This window comes from Geotrypetes seraphini, chromosome 2, assembly GCF_902459505.1.
Source record: "Geotrypetes seraphini chromosome 2, aGeoSer1.1, whole genome shotgun sequence".
In the NCBI taxonomy this organism is placed as follows: domain Eukaryota; kingdom Metazoa; phylum Chordata; class Amphibia; order Gymnophiona; family Dermophiidae; genus Geotrypetes; species Geotrypetes seraphini.
The window spans coordinates 425,877,541-425,902,188 of NC_047085.1; the positions used below are offsets into that span (position 1 = coordinate 425,877,541).

Sequence of the window (24,648 nt, forward strand, 5' to 3'; positions counted from 1 at the left end):
GCGGGCTGGTGTGGGGGGGGGGGGGGGAATAAGTGCAGAGACCGCTCCATTCAGGGGTCTGTGGACTCCATGTCAGAATCGTTGGTCGATCAATCGTCTGGAGCTTCGTGCCATACATCTGGCATTGAAAACTCTACAAAGCACCCTGGAAGGGAAAGCAATGCATGTGTTTTCCGACAGCACCATGGCTCTTGTGTACATAAATTGACAAGGAGGCACCAGAAGTGCTGCCCTGAATCAGGAAGCTCACATGCTGTTCTGGTGGGCGGAAGCGCACCTTCAGGCTCTCTCTATAGTGCACATGGCTGGAGTAGACAACATGCAAGCAAACTTCCTCAGTTGCCAAGTTCAGGGCCTGGGAGAGTGGTCTCTCTTCCAAAGAGAGTATAGTATGGTGCTGGGGCAGGCCACAGATGGATTTGATGGCTTCAGCCAGGAACTCAAAAGTCGGGTACTTCTTTACTCAAAGAACAGAGCCAGGAGATGAGGGTTTAGATGCATTGGTACAGCCCTGGCCAGTTCACGAGCTCCTTTACATTTTCCCTCTGTGGCCTCTCGTTGGTCGGATCATCCCACAGAATAGCATCGCAACCGGGATTGGTGATCATTGTAGCTCCAAAGTGGCCTCACTCCCTGTGGTATGCGGATCTGATCTGTCTTCAATGGGACAGGAAGCTCAAGCTCCCTCTCCATTATAATCTTCTCAGTCAGAGTCCGGTTCCCATGGAGAACCCTCAGCGTTTTGGTCTTAAGGGCATGACTCTTGAGTGCTCTGCCTTGATGCTTAGAGGATACTCTGATGTCATCTTGATACTTTTGAACTAAACTAAACTAAACCTTAGGTTTGTATACCGCGCCATCTCCGCAAGCGCAGAGCTCGACACGGTTTACAGAGTTAAGAGGAAAGGAACTACAATAAGGGATAAAGGAGAGGGACTAAGAGGAAAGAGAGGGACAGAATACTGGAGAATGGGAGGTGATTAGATTTTTGCAAAGAGCCAAGTTTTCAAGTGTTTGCGGAAGAATTGGAAGGAGCTTGAGTTTCTGAGAGGGGATAAGAGGTTGTTCCAGAGTTCTGTGATTCTAAAGGGGAGAGATGTTCCAAGTTTTCCTGCGCGGGATATACCTTTTATAGAGGGGAATGGAAACCCTCTGCTATGGCTTCTTATGCGAAAGCTTGGAAGGCTTTCAAGTAGTGATATACCAAAGCCCAGGTGGAGCCACTGCACGCTTCCATTCCGTTTTTCTTGTCTTCCTTCAGGCAGGTTTGGATAAAGGTTTTGCAGTAGCCTTCCTTAAGGTTCAAGTAGCTGGTCTTGTGTGTTTTCGAGCACATAGTGGTTTCAGTTTGCTGATGACTCACCCAAATGTGACTAGATGTCTCAGAGGGGCATTGCGTTTGAGGCCTCCCTTATGTCAGCCCTTTCCTATGTGGAATCTTAATATTGTTCTATAGGGCCTTATGAAAGTCACATTTGACACTCGAAAGTAGGTGTGTCAAATGTCGGTCCTTGAAGGCCGCAATCCAGTCGAGTTTTTTAGGATTTCCCCAATGAATATGCATGAGATCTATTAGCATACAATGAAAGCATTGCAGGCAAATGGATCTCATGCATATTCATTGAGGAAATCCTGAAAACCCGACTGGATTGCAGCCCTTGAGGACTGAAATTTGACACTCCTGCTTTAAAGGATGCTTCTCTTCTGGATCTAATGATCAAGACTGTCTTTTTGTGGCCATTGTCTATGCTCAGTGTATTTCAGAGCTTTAAGCTCTTTTGTGTAGAGAGCCCTTTCTACGGATAACAGATTCTGGAGTTGTCCTCCGTACTGTTCCTTCCTTTCTGTTGAAAGTGGTTTCGAATTCCCATGTCAATCAGGAGGTTCGTTTATTTGCTTTTTGCTCCACAGTGTTGGAGTGAAAGGATCAGATGTTGCACAGATTGGACTTGCAGAGAGTCTTACTCCACTATTTGGAGCAGACTAAAGAATTTCATCTTTCTGATCATCTCTTTGACTTGAGTAACCATTTGTGACAAGTTAAACCAGTTTCTAAGGCTTCTATCACCTGTTGGATTTGTGTGACCATTTTGTCATCTTACATAGCCCACAGGTAGCAGCCACCAGTCTCTCTCAAGGCCCACTTGGCACGATATCGTGTACGGAATCTTGAGCAATTCATTCAGGCGAAATTTGCAGGGCGGCTACTTTGTCTTCTCTGCATATCTGTACCGGATTTTACTAAGTGGATGTGGTGGCTCACTCTTTGATACTGCTTTTAGGACCTTGGTATTGAGGGCAAGCTCTTCTGTCCCTCCTTAGATGCTGCCATTGCTTTGGTCCGTCACCTTGTGTACTGAATCTGGAAGAGACTTAACAGAATGGAAGATTAGGTTCTTATCTTCATTAATCTTCTTTCTGTTAGTCTCTGGAGGATTCAGTATGGCCTGCCCTCCTTATATGCTCAGTTTCTCTGAATTGCCTGCCTATTTTCTGCCTCGGGTATCTTACAGCCAGCAGATGGGCAATGTGGGTTGATTTGCTTTACTTATGTGAGTATATACCTTGCTGAATGTAGGCTTCCAGTTTGGTGCTCGTTGCACACAGCCTGTTGGTTCCATTTGTTCCTGTGTTGCCTGTTTTGCCTATTTGGCTGTTTATTAATTGTGTTTCTTATTTCTTGCAGAGCAGAACAGAAAAATAAACTTCTTATATGTTCAGGGAGGTTCCCCGTGCCCCTGTTTTATTATTGCCTTGTTCTAGTTAGGTTGCTTGACTTTTTGATGTAACTGTGGGGGGCTCTGCGTCTCTCAGAGTTAGGAGGAGCACATGGAAAAAAGTGTATGGATTTCGGAATGGATTTGGACACCTTGCATACTGAATCCTCCAGGGATGAACAGAAAGAAGATTAACAAAGGTAAGAACCTAATCTTCTAATTGATGAATTTTTTTTTTTCATATTTTGAATATGTGATAATATCTGTTCTGTAAATGCTTTGTTTATTTGTGATTAATTTTGTATATAATTAATTCTATGAATGTCTATTTTGTAATCCACCTACTGTAGATTGGTGGTGTGGAATAAAAATGTTAAAACAAAAAATAAAAAGAGGAGGAGATCTGGAAAAAGTTTGTGCTGTGGAAATGACATTTCTGTATCTGATGGGAGTTGGAATAGATACATAAATTCCCTCAAAAAAGTTACAATACATTTCTATGGTAGAAGCAGCTCCAGCTGCGGTATAGACACTGATTCACTGAAAAATTGTAATCAAGGTATTGCCCCTTTCAAACTACCTTCCCTTCATCTCCTCTTGACACAAAATGGATATCCTCACATACACCCAATCACTTCCACCCCTTTTTCCCTATACACATACATGCATTTACATGTAGATGTTTGGAAAGAATTCCATGATCTATGCTCTATATCAGGGGTGTTAAACTCAAATCACATAAGGGTCCAAAATCTAAAACGCAGGCTAAATTGTGGGCCGAATTTTTTATTAAGATACTTTCCCCCTCCTTTGCTGAAGTGCAGTGTGGGCTCCAGCGCCGGTGGCGGATTCGATGCTCATAGGACTTCTGTGAGTGTCGGATCAAGCACCGGCGCCAAAACCCACACTGCGCGCCAGCAAAGGAGGGGGTTAGTCTTAGTAGAAATATAGGGATGCATCCTCTCCAACCCCATGCCGGCTACAAAATAAATAAAAAATACTTTTCCTCTCTTTTAGTTTCTAGTTCACGCTTGCTGTCTAACGCCAGCTCTGGCAGGATACATATTTCAAATCTGACATATTGTAATCACAAAATCCGCTATAATAAAACCCTTAGCGCACATGCACAGTTGAAAATTTGTGCGGCCATGATCTGTGGCTCCATGTCGCCACATGCACAGTAGGAGCCTTCAGCAGTTTGCGACGCGTGCAGCGGTTTCCCCAGCAACATTCCTGCCACGATCTCCGACGCCGGCTGACTTCTGACGACTCCTCTCCTTCTCACACCTGGACCAGCAGCAGCAGGAGCCGCAGGGCATTTGCTAGGCCGGCCCACTTCGATAATGCGAAGCGGGCCGGCCTAGCAAAATCCCCGAGGCTGCCCGGCCTAGCAGATGCTGGACAGTGAGCAGGTAAGGGAGAAGGGTACTACTGGACAGGGGGGATGTAAAAGGAACAGAGAAGGGCTACTGCTGGACAGGGGGAGCAGGGAAGGGGTAAAAGGAACGGAGAAGGGCTACTACTGGACAGGGGGAGCAGGGAAGGGGTGCTGCTGGACATGGAGGAGGTAAAGAGAAGGGAAGACAGACAGGGGGCAGAGAGAAAGAAAGAAATTCCTAAGTCTACACATCTATTCTAGCACCCGTTAATGTAACGGGCTAAAAAACTAGTAGAAAATAAAATTTATTTTTTCTCCCTTTTGTTATCCGGCCATTTTGCTTTTGGTCCCAGTTTCTCTTTCTAATTTTGTCTATCTTCTAATTCTCTTTCCAGTGTCTGCTGTCCATTTTTTTTTCTCCTCTTCTCTCTTGCTCCAGTCCCTGTCTCCAACATATTGATTTTTCCCTTTCAACTTTTCTCCTTTTTTCATTTCTGCCTCTGTCCACTCAAATCTGGCCCTCTTTCTCATCCTCCTCCTTTTTAAATTTTCAGCTACCTATCAGTTTTCCATCTTCTCTTATTCAGTAGCTCTCGCATGTCCCATCTCACTCCTTTCCCAACCTCCTATTTCCTTCTATCTCTTCTCTTGGGCCAGCATTTTGCTCCGTCTTTTCTGTTGTTCTTCTTCCCTCCCCCCTTGATGCTGAACAATGAGATGGAAGGGGAAAAAAAAAGAGATTCTGCATCTCTCTCTCTCCCTTCTACCCCCAGGCCTAACATTTCTCCATCCCCTTCCATCTCCAGATTCAACTTCTCTCCCTGCCTTTTCCCAACTGCCCCATCCCATCTCTCACTCTGTCTGCCTGCCTCCCTCACCCCAGATCCACCATTTCTCCCTTTCTCTTCCCAATGGGTTTCCCTTCAAGTATCTTTTTCCCTCTTTCGCCACACTACCCCAGGTCCAACCTCTCTCCCTTCATCTCGCTCTCTTCACAGCCCGTCGTGCCTTTCCCTCCGGCGCCAGTCCGATGTCGCTGCCAGTCCAGGGAATCTGCCGGCCTCGGCGATTCGGGAGTGCTGTGTGTAGCTCCTCCTCCTGCTTTATGCCTGCCACGGTTTGTCTCCAATGACGCACAACTTCCTGTTTCTGCCTGGATGGACCGCAGCGGCCGGTGGACTTTCTGGAGTGGCTGCGGCATCGGACTGTTGCGGAGGGGAGAACACGCTGGGCTCAGAAGGGGAAGATTGGGAAAGTTGCTGTGGGCCACATAAAAAGGCCATGCGGGCCGGTTTCACACATGTGCTCTATATGCTTTCCTCACTTGTTTATGTAGAAATGGTTTGAATGCATTATGTTAAGAAAACATGGCTGAAACTAAGAAAAATATCAAAATATTGTATTAGTGACTTTGATAATAAGAATTGTTGGGGCTAAAAATAACATTTTCCTTAGTGAATAATAAAGAATGTCTTCCAGCTGAATTAGTTTTGTATGTTACTTAATAAAAAGCATGATTTTAAATTCTTGGTTTAATATTTTCAGGGGAGGAGCAGAAAGATCTCCTTTGCCAAACCTTAAGTGACATTTTGGAAACTACATGTATTGACCATTCTGAATCCTATTGTTTGGCAACACGGTTGAAAGAAAAGACAACTGAAGAAACTGCTAGCATTTCTGAGACTCCTGCAGTGTCAAGTCACCCGGAGAAAAAGCCCAGTAAGATGTTTTTATTTCCAGCCCATGTTTGTACAGATAACAAATTAGCCTTATTAAGCTTTGATTGTGGTGCTTTTTATTGGGTATCTCTATCATCACTGTGTGGATGAATTTAGCTCTGTCATCCTAAGACAGGGGTGCCCAAAAGGTCGATCGCGATTGACCAGTAGATCGCGAAGGCAACGTGAGTTGATCGCGGAAGCCCATTCCGGGCTCCGTGATAAACTCGCGTTGCCTTTGCGTTCTACCTACAGAAGCTCTGGGCTGATCAGCTTTCCTCTCCCGGACGTCAATTCTGACGTCGGAGAGGAAGTTCCGGGCCAGCCAATCGCTGCCTGGCTGGCCCTTAACTTCCTCTCCAATGTCAGAATTGATGTTGGGGAGAGGAATACTGGTCGCCCCGATGCTTCTGCGTTGGGAAGCAGAGAGAGTTTGGGGCGGCGGTGGTTTGGGGGCCTGTTCCCCAATGGCAGCGGCAGTGGCTTGGGGGAGGGCAGGGAGAAAGAAAGAAAGGGGGCAGGCAGGGAGACAGAAAGAAGGGGGGCAGGGAGACAAAAAGAAAGAAATAATGGAAATAGAAAGAAAGGGGGGACAGGGAGACAGAAAGGGAAGGGGGCAGGTTTACCTCTTTGAAAAAAACCCCGAATATAAATGATAATTAACAGTTTCTCAGCGTACAGCATGGTGTCAAAATCCCTCCTCGAGGGCTGCAATCCAGTTGGGTTTTCAGGATTTCCCCAATGAATATGCATGAGATCTATTACTATGAAAGCAGTGCATGCAAATAGATCTCATGCATTTTCATTGGGGAAATCCTGAAAACCCAACTGGATTGTGGCCCTCAAGGAGGGACTTTGACATCCCTAGCATACAGTATGCTTTGTGTTTTTTTTTAATTTTATTATTGGTAGATCATTTTGACTTGGCCATTTTATCAAATATATATATATATGCGTGTCAAATGATGTTTCATAAATTAGGCATAGTATGAAAGTGCTATTTGTTGATTTTTGATAAGATAAGTGTTGCACTTTGTATAAGTTGTTTGTATAAAACTAATAAATAGTTATTAATATAACAACAACAAAAAATTACGTTTCAGTCTCAATTTGCAACCATTGCATTTTTTGACCTTGCCGATGAGATTTTTTTTTTCTCTAATGTCAAGGCCTTCTAGCAGGTTCAAAAAGTTCACTCATTACCAGTGGCCTATCTCCATCACTGGTGCATTCAGTATCTGGGGCCGGAGCACTGAGGAGACACTTGTATCCATTGTTATACCTTATAAAAACGCTTTCTTAAGGCTTGATGAATTCAGCAAGAGAAGCTGTTTGGACTGGCCATGGCCTCCGGTGACAAATCGATGCCATTGGTTCCGACCGTACTGGTATCAATGCCTTCTTCGACATCAGGCTCTGTTCCTGCATCGAGTAAACCTGCTAAGAAGCTGTCTTCTTCACATCCAGTGTCTTCAGGTTGTGCTTCCTCATGGAGGTAATCCACACCTGGACAACCTGCAGCACCTATGGTACCAGCTGTTGAACCAATGGTACCGCTGCAGTCCTTCCAGGACCAAATTAAAGAGTTTTTCCAAAATGAGCATGCTGGCTTATCTAAGTTATATGCGGCACCAGTGCTTGCATCGACTCCCATGGTACCGAATCCAGCTCTTCATCTAAACATTGATGGACATCGAGATCCTGTGGTGCTGATGCTCGCTCTTCTAAATCCAAGAGAACATTGCACGGTACCGATTCACATGCGCCTCGACATAAGTCAAGATCTACACATTCACAATGTCTATCTTCATCTTCATTTGACTGGTACTGACATCATCAAAGGAGCTCTTCGCAACATCATCCACCAGGGGAGGGGAGGGGACAATGGAGCTCAGTTAAACAGGTTTGGGCAGGCAAGCAGGAGGCAGGAAAAGAGAAGGAGAAAAAGCAGAGAAGAGAACAGGAGAGGGGAAGAAGGAGCAGCAGAAATCAGGAGAGAGCAAGGGGCATCGGCGAGAGGTAGCTCCACCTACTCCGACATCATCCACCATAGCTCCTCCTTAAAAGGGGAAGGGCCAATGGCGCTCAGCTGTTCGGTGCGCATTGAAGGTGAGCATTAAAGGCACTCGATTCACATGCGCCCTTTGCAAAAGGGCCTTGAGAAGGGACAAGCCACCGCTAAAGGAGAGCAGATGGAGACTACAGCAGGCGCAGAGGACACACAACAAGGCAGACACAGAGGACACAGCAGGCACAGAGGACAGCCACAGCAGGTTCAGGGGACACAGTCAGGCAGACACAGAGGACACAGTAGGCACAGAGGACACACAACCAGGCAGACACAGGAGCCGCAGAGGACACACAACCAGGTAGACACAGAGGGCACAGCAGGCACAGAGAACAGCCATAGCCTATTTTTCTGGAACAAGATACTGTACTTGCTTAACTACATTCTTTGAAACTTCCAGACAGATACAGGTTGTTCCAACAGCTATGAAAGTTACTCTGATTTCTGATCTTGAAAGACAAAATGATGAGACTATGTTGAATAAACAGACTTTCTTTTGTGGTCTGAAAATTCATATTTTTTTTTCAGATGTTGCTCATTCAACACAAAAGACAAGGCAACAGATCCTTCTATTGTGACTAAAATTACTTCAACTGGGAGACATGTTCCAACTGTAGTACCCTTGCAAATGTATGGGTCAGTTAAAAGAAGCAAAATATATATTTTTTTGAGTCTACAGATTCTCTCATCTTTCTTCTAATATTCACCCTCCTCCATGTCTCACCCTTTTCTCCCTTTCATGTCTGTTCTTTCTACTATGAACACTCTCTCTCTCTCAGGCTGCTTTTTCCAGACCCACATAGCTATTCTACATATCTTTCTCTCTGTAGCTTGTGTTTCTACTGCCTGCTCTTCTTCCTGTCTCCAGAATCTCCTTCTGTTAGCAATCTTCCCCCCACACATCCCATGCTTTCTTCCTGTATTCTTCTCATCCTCTCACTTTCTGTTTCTACTCTTGTACAGCTCCTCTATCAGTCCCTGACCCCATCACCCAGCCTCTCTTTCCTTCACAGCTCTTCTAGTATTTCACAGCAGATATCTAACCAATGATCACTTTCCATTCCCTTCACTCCTTGCTTGCTCCCTTTATTCCTCTCTCAGTACATATGTCTTTTTTGCCTTCACCTCTTCCTTGCCTCCCTGATTTCTTTCTCAATACTTTTCTATTACTTTAATTACCTTAAGTATTACCTTGGCAACATAACTTTAGTGGCATGACATGGCATGACAATTTTACCTATCCGAATGCCTATTCCTTTTGTCAGTGTCAGTCTGCACATTTCAAACATGCCCCATCTCAACTCCCCCTCCTATCCTGCTAATTATGTAATCCATCATCCAGCAGTTCCCACTGTTGCTTCTTCAGTTAGTGCTAATGTTAAAATTCCCCCCTTCCCATCGAATAAAATATCATTTAGGTGAGTCCATTTCTCATGCTGTGGATCATAGCAACCTTGATGCTAGTCAGTGAACATACAGTGAATAAAAGCAGTCCAAAAAAGCTTATACCGTATTTTCGCGGATATAACGCGCGCGTTATACGTGATTTTACGTACCGCGCATACCCCTCGCGCGTTATATGCCTGAGCGCGGTATAGAAAAGTTTTTAAACATAGTTCCCACCCCGCCCGACGCCCGATTCACCCCCCCAGCAGGACCGCTCGCACCCCCACCCCGAACGACCGCTCGCACGCGCTCCCACCCGCACCCGCATCCACGATCGGAGCAAGAGGGAGCCCAAGCCCTCTTGCCCGGCCGACTCCCCGACGTCCGATACATCCCCCCCCCCGGCAGGACCACTCGCACCCTCACCCCGAAGGACCGCCGACTCCCCAACAATATCGGGCCAGGAGGGAGCCCAAACCCTCCTGGCCACGGCGACCCCCTAACCCCACCCCGCACTACATTACGGGCAGGAGGGATCCCAGGCCCTCCTGCCCTCGACGCAAACCCCCCCCCCCCACCGACCGCCCCCCCCCCAAGAACCTCCGCCCGTCCCCCAGCCGACCCGCGACCCCACTGGCCGACCCCCACGACACCCCCACCCGCCTTCCCCGTACCTTTGTGTAGTTGGGCCAGAAGGGAGCCCAAACCCTCCTGGCCACGGCGACCCCCTAACCCCACCCCGCACTACATTACGGGCAGGAGGGATCCCAGGCCCTCCTGCCCTCGATGCAAACCCCCCTCCCCCCCAGCCGACCCGCGACCCCCACGACCCCCCCACCCCCCTTCCCCGTACCTTTGGAAGTTGGCCGGACAGACGGGAGCCAAACCCGCCTGTCCGGCAGGCAGCCAACGAAGGAATGAGGCCGGATTGGCCCATCCGTCCTAAAGCTCCGCCTACTGGTGGGGCCTAAGGCGCGTGGGCCAATCAGAATAGGCCCTGGAGCCTTAGGTCCCACCTGGGGGCGCGGCCTGAGGCACATGGGCCAAACCCGACCATGTGTCTCAGGCCGCGCCCCCAGGTGGGACCTAAGGCTCCAGGGCCTATTCTGATTGGCCCACACGCCTTAGGCCCCACCAGTAGGCGGAGCTTTAGGACGGATGGGCCAATCCGGCCTCATTCCTTCGTTGGCTGCCTGCCGGACAGGCGGGTTTGGCTCCCGTCTGTCCGGCCAACTTCCAAAGGTACGGGGAAGGGGGGTGGGGGGGTCGTGGGGGTCGCGGGTCGGCTGGGGGGGAGGGGGGTTTGCGTCGAGGGCAGGAGGGCCTGGGATCCCTCCTGCCCGTAATGTAGTGCGGGGTGGGGTTAGGGGGTCGCCGTGGCCAGGAGGGTTTGGGCTCCCTTCTGGCCCAACTACACAAAGGTACGGGGAAGGCGGGTGGGGGTGTCGTGGGGGTCGGCCAGGGGGGTCGCGGGTCGGCTGGGGGACGGGCGGAGGTTCTTGGGGGGGGGCGGTCGTTAGTGGGAGGGGGTTTGCGTCGAGGGCAGGAGGGCCTGGGATCCCTCCTGCCCGTAATGTAGTGCGGGGTGGGGTTAGGGGGTCGCCGTGGCCAGGAGGGTTTGGGCTCCCTCCTGGCCCGATATTGTTGGGGAGTCGGCGGTCCTTCGGGGTGAGGGTGCGAATGGTCCTGCCGGGGGGGGGGGATGTATCGGACGTCGGGGGGGGCATCAGGCTTTCAGGATGGGGACAGACCTTCAAGGGGGGACAGGACTTCAAGGGAGGACAGCGCACGGAAAGTCAGGGCGGGCGAAAGGAGAGTCGGGCAGCATGCGCGTTATATGCCTGAGCGCGGTATAGAAAAGTTTTTGTACATATCATCGTGATTTCTGCGCGCTATACCCCTGTGCGCGTTTTACAATGGTGCGCGTTATATCCGCGAAAATACGGTAAAGGGCCATAAGACCACAAGATATGGTAGAAGGTGCCACAATCTTCCTGACGCCTCCAGTCAAGATCCAATATACTAGCAAGAAACATTGCCTTTATTAAATTACATTCCAATCTGTCAAAGCTGTTACGAGTTCAAAGCAGATAACAGAAGTATTAAATTCTGGTGACAAACCCAGTTAGAACATAATGACAAATGCACAATTACAAACAAAATATAGCATCAATATTCATAATAAAAATTTCTTAAACAAGAATGTTTTAAGAACTTTTCTAAAAACTGTACAACAACCTGATATAACTAAAATGGGAAGTTCATTCCAAATTAAAGGAGCCTGGTTTAAAAAAAAAAAGAAGCATTCCAATGAGTGAATGACTTGATTGCCTTTGGAGACGGAAATTGCAGATAAAAATTGCTTCCATCATGAATCGCTAAACATTAATTAATTTCATTAAATACTGTGACACCTGACCATACATGATCTTAAAAATTGTAACAGAAAGCTTGAAATAAATTCTTGCATTCATTGGCAATCAGTGTAATTTGATAATATGGAGTAACTATCATATTTAGAAATAGAAAAGATCAAACAAAACAAAACTGCAGATCTGTACAAGACGCAGGCAAATTTTATTAATGACAAAAAATGATATGCAAAAAATAATATGCAAACCCTTTTACCAATTACCAATCAAGGGACCCGACACGGTCCGTGTTTCGGACACACCTTCGTCAGGGGTCCTAATTGGTGCAAATATAACATTAAATTAATTATTAATAATTGGTAACATAAAGTTTAATAATATTTAAAAATTACAATTATACACATGATAAATTAAAATATTAATTAAAAACAATCAGATAATAATAATAGAAGGGTATTACAAAAAATGGTGTATCAACCAGATTTCATAAAGAGTGCCGCACATCCGTAAAGAAAGAAATAGAATGCAAAGAACAAACATAAATTGCAAAACATGCAAATAACGTGACATTAGTAAAACTAAAAAATTTTTTGAATAGTATATATTATCATATATAAAAAGGCAAAGATGAACACACAAAGGAAAAGACCCGTGAAAGAAAGCCACAATGTGGAAAAAGAAAAGAAAATGGAAAAAGAATCAATATATTCTATAGCGTTGGATAAAAGATTGAAAAATAAATAAAATACATACCATGGTAAAAGTAGAGGGAGAAAATAAAAAAATCACAGAAATACTGTATAATGGTAGCTATAGAGGAAAATAAAAGAGCAAGATGATCATAGGGATATAAAATATTATACAGGCAACAAGTTAAAAATTTTTAAGAAAAACAAGATAAGAAAATTTATATTTATAACACATATCATAAGATAGAATTAAAAATGCCACAAGCATAAAAATCAGAACATACATAAAAGCCTTATACACAGAAATAGATGTAAATTAATAAAAGTGGCTAAAATAAGTATATGTTATATAATAGTGAATATAAATGGATAAAAATAGGAAAAATAATAATAACAATAAACCCATTATAAAGCTTATATAAGGAACAGACAAAATGAATAATGATTATATATTAATTATTAATACAGCATCCAGCCATAAATACAAATAGAAATAAACATATTTATAATAGAGAATGCAATGCAAAAAACCAAACGAGTCAGATATGGAGCTAGCTTACAAAGTAGAAAGGATTTTACAATGAAAATTAGGAACAGTACAATTAAATAAATATATTAAAAGATGTGTAAAGAATGAATGAAAGAATGAAAAAATGTCTCTAAATTGGAGAGGTGGTAACCTTGACAATACATTATTGAGGGCTGAACAGAGAATTATATTTGAACTGAATACTATCACGCCAGCAGGTTTAAATTTAGATATAGATTTTCTACCTTTCTTATGACTTTATATTATTTTTATGTTTATTTTTACAGCGTGCCAACTGTATTCGCACATTATTATACACCTGTTTATCTATATATTTAAAAGTGTTTTAATATTACCTTAATTACTATTGTTATTTTCCATATCATATGTTCTTTCCTGTCTGCGTATGTTTTTGTCTTTATTTACATTTATAATTTATATTTTTTATATTTTTCTTTCCTTCCTTTCTTTTTCTTTTTCTTTTCTTACATGTTATTATTTGTAATAATTAGGTTTACATATCATCAGTCTTTTTCTTTTACATCACACCATTATCTTCATCCTCAGCTTCACATTAAGTCTATATTAAGGTTTATATACATCAGTTCTTTTTTTTACTACATACCATCATCTACATTTCTAGCTCCATATTAGGTCTATTACATTTGAACACGCCCACTCAGGAAGCTTATTGGATGTTTCTCCTTTCTATCATTTTACTTCCTGATATCTATTTATGGCATTTTACGACTTTTTTTACGTATTTAAGTTAAGTCTTTTCATAGCATTGCCTATCTCCTTTTGACGGCTTTTTACAGTGACGGATTGGAACATCGTTTTAATTTTTGGTAAGTTTTATCTCTTTTTTTCCCTTTTTATGAAGCTGGGGCGGCATATTGTTAGCGCGTGTTCAGGTGCGGGTGCGTCTTGTATTCCTTCCGACGGTTTCTCTAATATTAGGGTTGATGGATGGCAGCCACAATGCCGGCCTAAGCAGGGTGCCGTATACGCGGGTTTGCGCAATATGATTTCATATGCATGCTTCCCTTCTTCTAAATTTCACATGACACTTTTTTTACCATCTCTTTGCTATATTTTTATGTTATACCTTTTATTGTTTTTCTTACTTTAGAGACATTTTTTCATTCTTTCATTCATTCTTTACACATCTTTTAATATATTTATTTAATTGTACTGTTTCTAATTTTCATTGTAAAATCCTTTCTACTTTGTAAGCTAGCTCCATATCTGACTCGTTTGGTTTTTTGCATTGCATTCTCTATTATAAATATGTTTATTTCTATTTGTATTTATGGCTGGATGCTGTATTAATAATTAATATATAATCATTATTCATTTTGTCTGTTCCTTATATAAGCTTTATAATGGGTTTATTGTTATTATTATTTTTCCTATTTTTATCCATTTATATTCACTATTATATAACATATACTTATTTTAGCCACTTTTATTAATTTACATCTATTTCTGTGTATAAGGCTTTTAAAAGAACCCCCCCATCCCATCCATTAGAAGTAAACTAATTAAAACATGTGGAGGGGCAAAATCAAAAAAAGCGTCTAAGTCCCCTTTTGGCCTAAGTCCCTAAACGTTCAACCCAGAAGCAGGGAAAGTGTCCATAACCAAAACAAACGTCCATGTTTTGATTATGGCCTTCCTCTGCCTAAACGCCCAATCTCCACTACGTCTAAAAGTAACCCCACAGCACGTCTACACTTTTTAGCCATATTGAAACAAAAACACGCCTAGGCCACAAACGTCCAACAGAAGGGCTTTTAGGCAAAGAAGGAGCCAGTCCTTCGCCTAAAAGCTGGGTTTTGTAACCGGTGTCTGTCAAAAACAACACCGGTTACAGAATCCCCCCCCCCCACAACGATCCAGGCAGGAGGGTGCCCAAGCCCTCCTGCCATGTTAAACCGCGACCCCCCCCTCCCGACAACATCGGGGCAAGAGGGAGCCCAAGCCCTCTTGCCCCACCGATCGTGCCCCCCCCCCCGACTCGTTCGGGCCAGGAGGGAGCCCAAGCCCTCCTGGCCCAGCCGATCCTCTACCCCCACCCCCCACTACATTACGGGCAGGAGGGATCCCAGGCCCTCCTGCCCTCGACGAACCCCCCTCCCCCAACGTCCTCCCCCCCAGAACCCCCTATCGGCCCCCCTCCCAGCCGACCCGCGACCCCCGGCCGACCCCACGACCCCCCCACCCCCCTTCCCCGTACCTTTAGGTAAGTTGGCCGGACAGATGGGTGCCAAACCCGTCTGTCCGGCAGGCAGTCCTCCAACGAATGGGGCCAGATTGGCCCAACCTAACCAAAGCCCCGCCTACTGGTGGGGCCTAAGGCGCCTGGGCCAATCAGAATAGGCCTGGGAGCCTTAGGTCTCTCTTGTAGGCGGGGCCTTAGGCACATGGGCCCAAGACCTGGTTTTATTTCGTCTAAGTGAAAAAGGTCTAAGTGCCGACTAAACTGTATTGGCTATACTTGTTGTACGCCTAGATCTAGGTCGGCCCACCTACCGCCCACTGCCTGCCCTTTCCCCTCCTCTAAACACACCTCTTTTCTCTCTGTGCGTTTAGAGGCAGGGGAAAGGCCTAAGTTGGTTTTAGATACGTCTAAAAACCAGCTTTGGTTATGGGTACTTGGACGATCAGGCTTTTTGATCGTCCAAGTAGCCACTTAGGACACTTTTTAGATGTTTTTTTTTATTATTACCCCATAGCATACATCCCCATCCCCCCACTGAATATATTCTTATGTAATAAAAAGGTGTCTAAGGTGTCTAATTATTAGAATATGTAATCAATGGCCCCAAAATTTTTTTGAAACTATCATAATTTCCTTGCTGTAAAGCAAGCATTCTCTCCATTTTATAAATATGGCAAACTGAATTCCACCAAAAGGTATAATTAAGTTTAGTATAATCCTTCCAATTTCCAGTAATATATTGAATGGCAACCCCTGTCAGTATTAGCAAACGTTTATTATTTTGTGCTGAAAGTTGACTCTTTAATCTCATAGATGTTCCAAATAAAATAATATCATAAGATATGGCAACATGATTTTCTAACAGTGAATTAATTTGGGACCAAATTGACATCCAAAAGGCATTGATAAAGGGACAGAAAAAAAGTAAATGATCTAAAGTCCCAGCATCTAAATTACAATGCCAGCATCTATTAGACCTAGAGCTATCCAACTTTTGTAAACGAACTGGAGTCCAAAAAGCTCTATGCAACAAAAAGAACCAAGTTTGTCTCATAGATGCTGACCTTGTACTTTTTAACCTCCAAGACCAAAGTCGTGGCGATTGAGAAGCAGAAATTCGATGCTTAATCACAATGCTCCAAATATCCCTAAGACCAGTTTTTTGTTTTTTATTCAAATATCCATACAAGAATTTATACCACTGTGCGGCTTGGTGACCCAAGAAATCCGCCTGAAAGCATAGGAATTCCAAACTATACTGAGTATTAAAATCTTTCCATTCAGGGAACCCCTCCTGAATAGCCTACTTCAGCTGCAACCACTTAAAACTTTGTGATTTATTTAAACCAAATTTATGTTGCAGCTGTGAAAAACTAAGCAGCGAACTATTTGAAACAACATCATTTAATGTCCGTATACCTGCAGTAATCCAATGCTTCCAGACGATTTGAAATCTGCCAATTTTAATCTTGAAGTTTAGCCAAATGGATTGATTTAATGATTTAGAAATTGGATTTGGTGAAAGATTACCGATACTAACATAACGTAAAGTTCTCCATGTATCAAGCAAAATTCTATTTTCTTTATATTTCCTAGGCAATTTTATACTTAAAAGATGAGATAAATGCAAAGGAAACAGGAGTCGCCATTCTAAATACAACCAATCTGGGACATTCTCCAAGAGTTCTGGGAGGATCCAATATAGGCTTGATGATACCTATAAAAATTTGGAAAATTTACCCCTCCCTCGACAATTGTCTTTTGTAAAGATACTAAAGCAATTCTGGGTCTTTTACCCAACCAAACAAATTTAGTAAGAATACAATTTAACTTTTTGTAAAATGACCCCTGAAAAAAAATTGGTATCATACTCATTTGATAACAAACCACAGGCAATATCATCATTTTAATAGTTTGAACTCTTCCCCCATCAAGAAAGATGCAAAGGATTCTATTGCTCACACATTTCTGATATTTTCTTTAATAAAAATTTTTCATTCTCTTTCACTGTGTCTTCTATTGTGTTTTTAATAGTAATACTTAAGTATTTTAATCCATCTTCTTTCCAAACAAACGAAAATGCTTCAAATAATCCTTTGATACAGTGAACATTGTGCGGAAGAACTTCAGACTTACTCCAATTTATCTTATATCCAGAAAATTTTCCAAACTTCTCTATTAATTCAAGTAAACATGGAATGGTAATTTCTGGGTCTCTCAAATAAAGCAGTATATCATCCGCATAAGCAGAAATCTTATATTCCCAATTCGAATAAGGAATACCTCGTATCCCCTTTGCTTGGTTAATAGCTATTAACAAGGGTTCCAGAACAACTTCAAAGAGCAAAGGAGATAAAGGACAACCCTGTCTAACCCCCCTTAGCAAATTAAACCGTTCTGACAAATTATTGTTAATATATAATCTTGCACCAGGAGAGCTCTGAATCATTTGAATAAAACCAGAACCTATACCAAACCATTCTAAAGCCTGATACATAAAAATCCATTTAACTCGATCAAAGGTTTTTTCTGCATCCAAGGAGATCAAAAAAGCCGGATCATTCATGTTTTTTGTCAAATTTAGAGAATGAAAAGCCAATCTAGTGTTATTAGAAGAATGTCTCTTTGCAACAAATCCTGTTTGGTGAGTATCAATAATAAAAGGAAGAGCTTTAGCCAAACGTAAAGCCAATACTTTAGCAATAAGTTTTTCATCCACATTTATTAATGAAATAGGTCTGTAATTTGAAACCAAAGTAGAATCTTTGTTAGGTTTTGGCAAAACAATAATCAATGAATCAGCCATAGTACCTGTAATACAACCACTATTCAGTTGATATTGATATAAATTTAACAAATATGAGTTGATTTAGTCGTGGTTTCTTCCAGCCTTTTCAAGACCTGCCAAATACTTTCTAGGGTCACTACCGGAGGAGTTGATAGCTGTGAAATCCTCGCTGCTGCTCCAGAACTTGCTTCCTTGGTGAACATTTCTTCGGGCTTGAGCCCGGCTTGATCCCAGTCTCGCGACTTCCGCCCTGGGCTCACCACTGGTAGAACCCATGTGATCGCCGGGCATGGTGGTGTACTGAACTCCGGAGGGGACAGAGATATTTCGTGTCCCAGAAGACTGGACGCTCCATCGTCTAATCCTATTGCAGGACTCTCTTCTCTCGGTAAAGGGTTGGTGAGTTGGGTCAGATACCGCTCCACACTGCTGAACCGGCGTTGAGCTCATGGACTAGGAGGGAACCGGTTTCAGAGCTCCTTTCCGTTTGGTGTGAGGCATATTCCGAAGCAAAAATCGATGTTTGCCGGCTCAGTGGAGTTAGGTAAGAGACGCCGACTCTATCACGCCGCCATCTTGGATCGCCCTCTATTCTGTATTTTTTCACATCCCGTAATTTTCTTAACAACCCAAATGATTTCTTACTAACCAAGTTGACCTGATGCTCCATTGTCAGCAAATTATTCAATTTCATACCTAAGACTCTAGTTTGCATATCAAATGTATAATTGCTTTGACACAAATATGACAAAAGATTAAATCTAGCCAAATCTTGTGAACCCATCCAAAGAGTTTTATCATATTTATCCTGTTTATGAGATGCTACCCAATAATCTTTAGCGCGCCTTAGTAAAAGGACCCCATAGTTATATTTAAAATCTCTCCCACCAAAAAATTATATAAAATTGACATGGGAACCTTCAAGTTTCCCCAGTGCCACACACATGTTTTCTAGATGTTCTCTATCCTCTGGGTTTTTCTGAAGCCATCCACAATGGCAAATCACCCCACTTCCGAGTGTCCAGTGCAGAAGGAGGTCTAGAGGGTCTCCAATACCCATTCAATTCCACACCGATGCGTGGTACAAATGTTTAGTGGGTAATGAAATACATCCTTGACCCTTATTTTCACCTAATCCTTGATGTTTTGCTTAACATTTACTGTTGTTTCAAAGTTCAATGAACCAATTCAAATAAAACGTCACAATAAAAAGTATTTTCACTTATCTTTTAAAGTGCGGAATCACTAGCTACCCTTGCATAGTAATAAAATGTATAACTTACAGTATTTATAGAGAAGAGGTCAATTAAAGATAAAATTCCCTTCTACCAATTGTCTAAATATGATCAATCTCTTCCCTTCCCATCCAGCAACAAAAGAGGACTCATGTCTAATTAGAGCTAAAGTACTGTAGAAACCTTGTAGCCTCCACCCCCCCCCCTCAACTTTCCTAACATCTTTGACCAAACTTTCAGCAGATGTTTCATGAATGGTTAGAGATCTACCATTTCTGATTCTTTAGTGGCTTAGAGATTCGCAATCAGTGCTTTATTGCAAAATGTGAAAAATGTTCCCACTCCAACATAACCCTGGCCTTACCCATAATGATTTTCCAATCTAGCAACTGACATGATTTAGCTGACTAATAATACCAGACTAGGTTTGGAACTGCTTTGCCTCCCAATGCAGTGTATTGCCACAATATTGATTTAGAGAGTCTAGGACACAGTTCTTCAACCACTGGTCCGCGTCTAAAGAATCTGAAGACTCTGAATTCCAGAATTGATGGGACTAACCTATTTTCTGCATAATCTCTTTTTTTTCTAAGCGTTTCACCACTCTGCAAATTTTGAGGATGTTTTGTATTAAGCATCAGTTTCTATCATTGTGTCTCACTAATTTTCCACTTACCCCAGTCAACCTTATGCAATTTCCAAGAAAAGCCCCTACTAGGTGTTCCAGTTCCCTATCATTCTCAGACTCACCTCCTAACAAATTGTTACACTCTTTCTCAGTACTGTCGCCTTGCACTGGAGTTTTGTGAGCCTATTTGGCCGATCCTATTTCTGCCGGTCCGCAGAAAATTCCTGCCGGTCCGCGCAGGACCGGCGAGATGGACGCTGTTAAATTTCCTGCCCTGGTGGTGTTCGGAAATCTTCTGTTCCTCCCAGCCTCGGGCGATCAAGATAGGCTGCCGACGTCGGGCATTCCCTCTGTGAGTCTCGCCTATGCGGAAACAAGAAGTTGAAACAAAATAGGCGGGACTCAGAAAGGAAAGATCCCAATATCAGCAGCCTGTCTTGATTGCTGCCCCTGCCGAGTTACCGAAGAGGGCCGCGGAGAAAGTGCAGGCAGAGAGGAGATGGTCAGCGTGCGCGGGGAGGTCAGCGTGTCGATTGGGGCCATCAGCAGCGTTTGTGCTGAGAGTTTGCCCACATGCAGGATGCGGCGGGTAGGGGCCTCCAGCTCGTCTTGGGCCGCAGGGCCTGCGGTGCAAAGCTGTTTTTTGCCGGCTTGGGGGGGGGGGGTTGCGAATGTGCAGGGCACAGCAGGAGTAAGATCATGGGGAGCCTTCAACAGTGGCTGTCTCCTCTCCTAGCAGCTCTGTACTTACCAGGGCAGTGATTCACTTTGGCAACTTCCCCTTTCCTCAGAGGCGGCAATGGACCCAAGGCTGCCTAAGGAAATCACTGCTGCAGGCAAGTACTGAGAGCTGCTGGAAGGAGAGGAAGCCACTGTTGGAGGCTGGGAAGCTGTTGGATAAAGGGAGAGCTGCTACTGCACCTGGAGGGAGGTAGAAAGAGAGATGCTGCTGGGAGGGGAAGAGGGAAAGGGATGGGAAGAGAGCTACTGTTGGATAGGGGGCAGGAGGGAAGGGAGAAGGAAAAAAGGAAGGAAACAGCTGGCAAGGAGATTAGAGGAGGGAAAGGAGAGAGACAGGAATGAGAAAGTAGAGAGAGATTGATGCTGGAAAGGGGGTCAGCAGAGAAATGAGAGAGGGATAAATATGCTAGATCTGGTGTAGGAGAGATAAAAATGAAGAAAGCAGTGAAGCTGGAATGAATGATGTAAAAAGGAGAGAGGAGGCACAGGCTGGATGGAAAGGGGAGAGGAGCATAGAAAGAAGTCAAATACATATGGAAGGGGGAGAGGCCAGACAGTGGAAGGAACGGGCAGACGCTGGAAGGAAGGGTGGAAAGAAGATGAAAGCAGAGACCACAAAAGGTAGATAAAAATCATTTTATTTCTATTTTGTCATTACAATATATCAGATTTGAAATATATATCCTGCTAGAGACATAACTGGGGACTGCAAAGCCTAACACTATTCCTATCATGTGTGATTGCAGTATTCTGTTAGCATGATATTTCTGTGTAGCATTCTGTAATAATTTGGCTTGTTCAGTTTTCTTGATAGTAGAGGGGATATATGTGAAGGGGAGGGGAGACAGGGGTTTTGTTGGTCCTTGCTCTGAATATTTATATTTATAAAATGACAATTGTACAGAATATTGTTTCTTTTTATATTTTAATAAAATACGTTCAATATAAAATCATAACTGAGGCTTGTGCAGATGGGATCAGATGGTTTGTGGGGACCGAACTTGCGGAGACGGGGCGAAAATGTGTTTTTTATTTCAGTCTTAGTAGTTTGCCGGTCCACAAAATAATTCTTTTATTTCTGCCGGTCCACGGGTGTAAAAAGGTTGAAGAACACTGGTCTAGGAGATCTCCTTTCCCAAATGAATGTGGTGAGGTATTTTTGAATGATTAATAACACCCTATTGTGGTATTTTTAATGGGAGTTTTTAAACAAAAAAGGGTTGAATATTCATTTTAATGGCTGCTATGCATCCCCACTTAGCCAGCCATGATTCCTTCCATCTGACCAGGTCTGCCTGAATTTGCTAAAAGATCTTAACATTATTTTAATTATATAGCTTGGCTAATTTCCTTGTAATCTGCACCGCCAAATATCTTATTTCCTTATTAGTCCATTTAAAAGATAAATTTAGGTACAATCAGTGGTAATGCTGCAGGGTTCGGTGCTCGGGCCTGTGCTCTTCAACATTATTTATAAACGACCTAGAAATTGGCATGACGAGCAAGGTGATTAATTTTGTGGATGATACAAAGTTATTCATAGTAGTGAGGACACACAAGGATTGCGAAGACCTACAAAGAGACATAAATACACTCGAGGAATGGGCTGCGAAGTGGCAAATGAGGTTCAATGTGGATAAGTGCATGGTGATGCATGTTGGTAACAAAAATCATATGCACAAATACAGGATGTCTGGTGCTATACTTGGAGAGAGCCCCCAGGAAAGAGACTTGGGAGTACTTGTAGATTAGTCAATGAAACCGTCTGCGCAATGTGTGGCAGTGACGAAAAGTGCAAACAGAATGCTAGGAATGATTAAGAAGGGGATCACGAATACATCTGAAAAGGTTATCATGCCGTTATACCGGGCCATGGTATGCCCCCATCTGGAATACTGTGTCCAACACTGGTCACCGTACATGAAAAAGGACATAGTACTACTCAAAAGGGTCCAAAGAAGAGTGACAAAAATGGTTAAGGGACTGGGGGAGTTGCCATACAATGAAAGGCTAGAGAAACTGGGCCTCTTCTCCCTTGAAAAGAGGAGACTGAAAGGGGACATGATCAAAACATTCAAGATATTAAAGGGAATTGACAGTAGAGAAAAAGAGAGATTGTTCACCCTCTCCAAGGTGAAGAGAACAAGAGGGCATTCGTTAAAGTTAGAAGGGAAAAGATTCCGTACACACGTAAGGAAGTTCTTCTTCACCCAGAGAGTAGTAGAAATCTGGAACGCTCTTCCGGAGGCTGTTATAGGGGAAAGCACCCTTCAGGGATTCAAGAAACGGTTGGAGAGAATCTCCAGGAAAGAGAACCCCCCCCCCCCAGGAAAGAGACTTGGGAGTACTGGTCGACAAATCGATGAAGCCGTCCGCACAATGCGCGGTGGTGACGGCAAAAAGGGCGAACAGAATGCTAGGAATGATTAAGAAGAGGATCACGAACAGATCAGAGAAACATAGAAACATAGAAATAGACGGCAGATAAGGGCCACGGCCCATCTAGTCTGCCCACCCTAATGACCCTCCCCTACCTTTCTCTGTGAATAGATCCCACATGTCTATCCCATTTGGCCTTAAAATCAGGCACGCTGCTGGCCTCAATCACCTGTAGTGGAAGACTGTTCCAGCGATCAACCACTCTTTCAGTGAAAAAGAATTTCCTGGTGTCACCTCGCAGTTTCCCGCCCCTGATTTTCCATGGATGCCCTCTTGTTGTCGTGGGACCCTTGAAAAAGAAGATATCTTCCTCCGCCTCGATGCGGCCCGTAAGATACTTGAACGTCTCGATCATGTCTCCCCTCTCTCTGCGCTCCTCGAGCGAGTATAGCTGTAATTTGTCAAGCCATTCTTCGTATGGAAGATCCTTGAGTCCCGAGACCATCCGGGTGGCCATTCTCTGCACCGACTCCAGTCTCAGCACATCCTTGCGATAATGTGGCCTCCAAAATTGCACACAGTATTCCAGGTGGGGCCTCACCATGGATCTATACAATGGCATAATGACTTCCTCCTTTCGGCTGACGAAACCCCTTCGTATGCAACCCATGATTTGTCTTGCCTTGGATGAAGCCTGCTCCACTTGATTGGCAGACTTCATGTCCTCACTGACGATTACCTCCAAGTCTCGTTCTGCTACTGTTTTTGCTAGGATCTCGCCATTAAGGGTATAAAACTTGCATGGATTTTGGCTGCCCAGGTGCATAATTTTGCATTTTTTGGCATTGAAGTTGAGTTGCCATGTCCTAGACCAGCGCTCCAGCAGGAGTAGGTCGTGCATCATGTTGTCGGGCATTGAATCTTCGTCTGTTGTGCATTTGCCCACTACATTACTTAGTTTGGCGTCATCGGCGAATAATGTTATTTTACCTCGAAGCCCTTCTGCCAAGTCCCTTATAAAGATGTTGAATAGGATTGGGCCCAAGACTGAGCCCTGTGGCACTCCACTGATCACCTCCGTCATTTCGGAGGGGGTGCCATTCACCACCATCCTTTGAAGCCTACCTCCAAGCCAGTTCCCAACCCATTGCGTCAATGTGTCACCTAATCCTATAGAACTCATCTTGCTCAGCAACCTGCGGTGTGGTACGCTATCGAATGCTTTGCTAAAGTCCAGGTACACGATGTCTAGGGACTCCCCAATATCCAGCTTCTCCGTCACCCAATCAAAGAAGCTGATCAGGTTGGATTGGCATGATCTCCCCTTAGTAAATCCATGTTGTCGGGGATCCCGTAGATTCTCTTCATCCAGGATCTTATCCAATTGGTGTTTGATTAGAGTTTCCATTAGTTTGCTCACTATCGATGTTAGACTCACTGGTCTGTAGTTTGCTGTCTCCATATTTGAGCCTTTCTTGTGGAGTGGAATGACGTTAGCCGTCCTCCAGTCCAACGGGACGCTGCCTGTACTAAGGGAGAGGTTGAAGAGCGTGGACAGTGGCTCCGCCAAGACATCACTCAGCTCCCTAAGCACCCTGGGGTGCAGGTTGTCCGGCCCCATTGCTTTGTTAACCTTGAGCTTTGACAGCTCACCGTAGACACTGCTGGGCGTAAACTCAAAGTTACTAAAAGGGTCAACTGAGCCAACCCTTGTCTGTAGCTGAGGGCCAAGCCCCGGCGCTTCTCGGGTGAAGACTGAGCAGAAGTATTCATTTAATAGTTGGGCTTTTTCCAAA

General features: G+C 44.0%; 1 protein-coding gene across 2 annotated transcripts in view; it reads left to right on the forward strand.

Moving 5' to 3' along the window:
• Positions 1-24,648, forward strand: part of MINDY3 (MINDY lysine 48 deubiquitinase 3) — a 394,770-nt gene that overhangs the window by 73,264 nt on the left and 296,858 nt on the right. For both annotated transcript variants that reach the window (XM_033931199.1, XM_033931200.1), the window contains one exon: positions 5,641-5,814. In XM_033931199.1, coding sequence (XP_033787090.1) covers positions 5,641-5,814 — 174 coding nt within the window. The remainder of the gene's footprint in view (positions 1-5,640; positions 5,815-24,648) is intronic.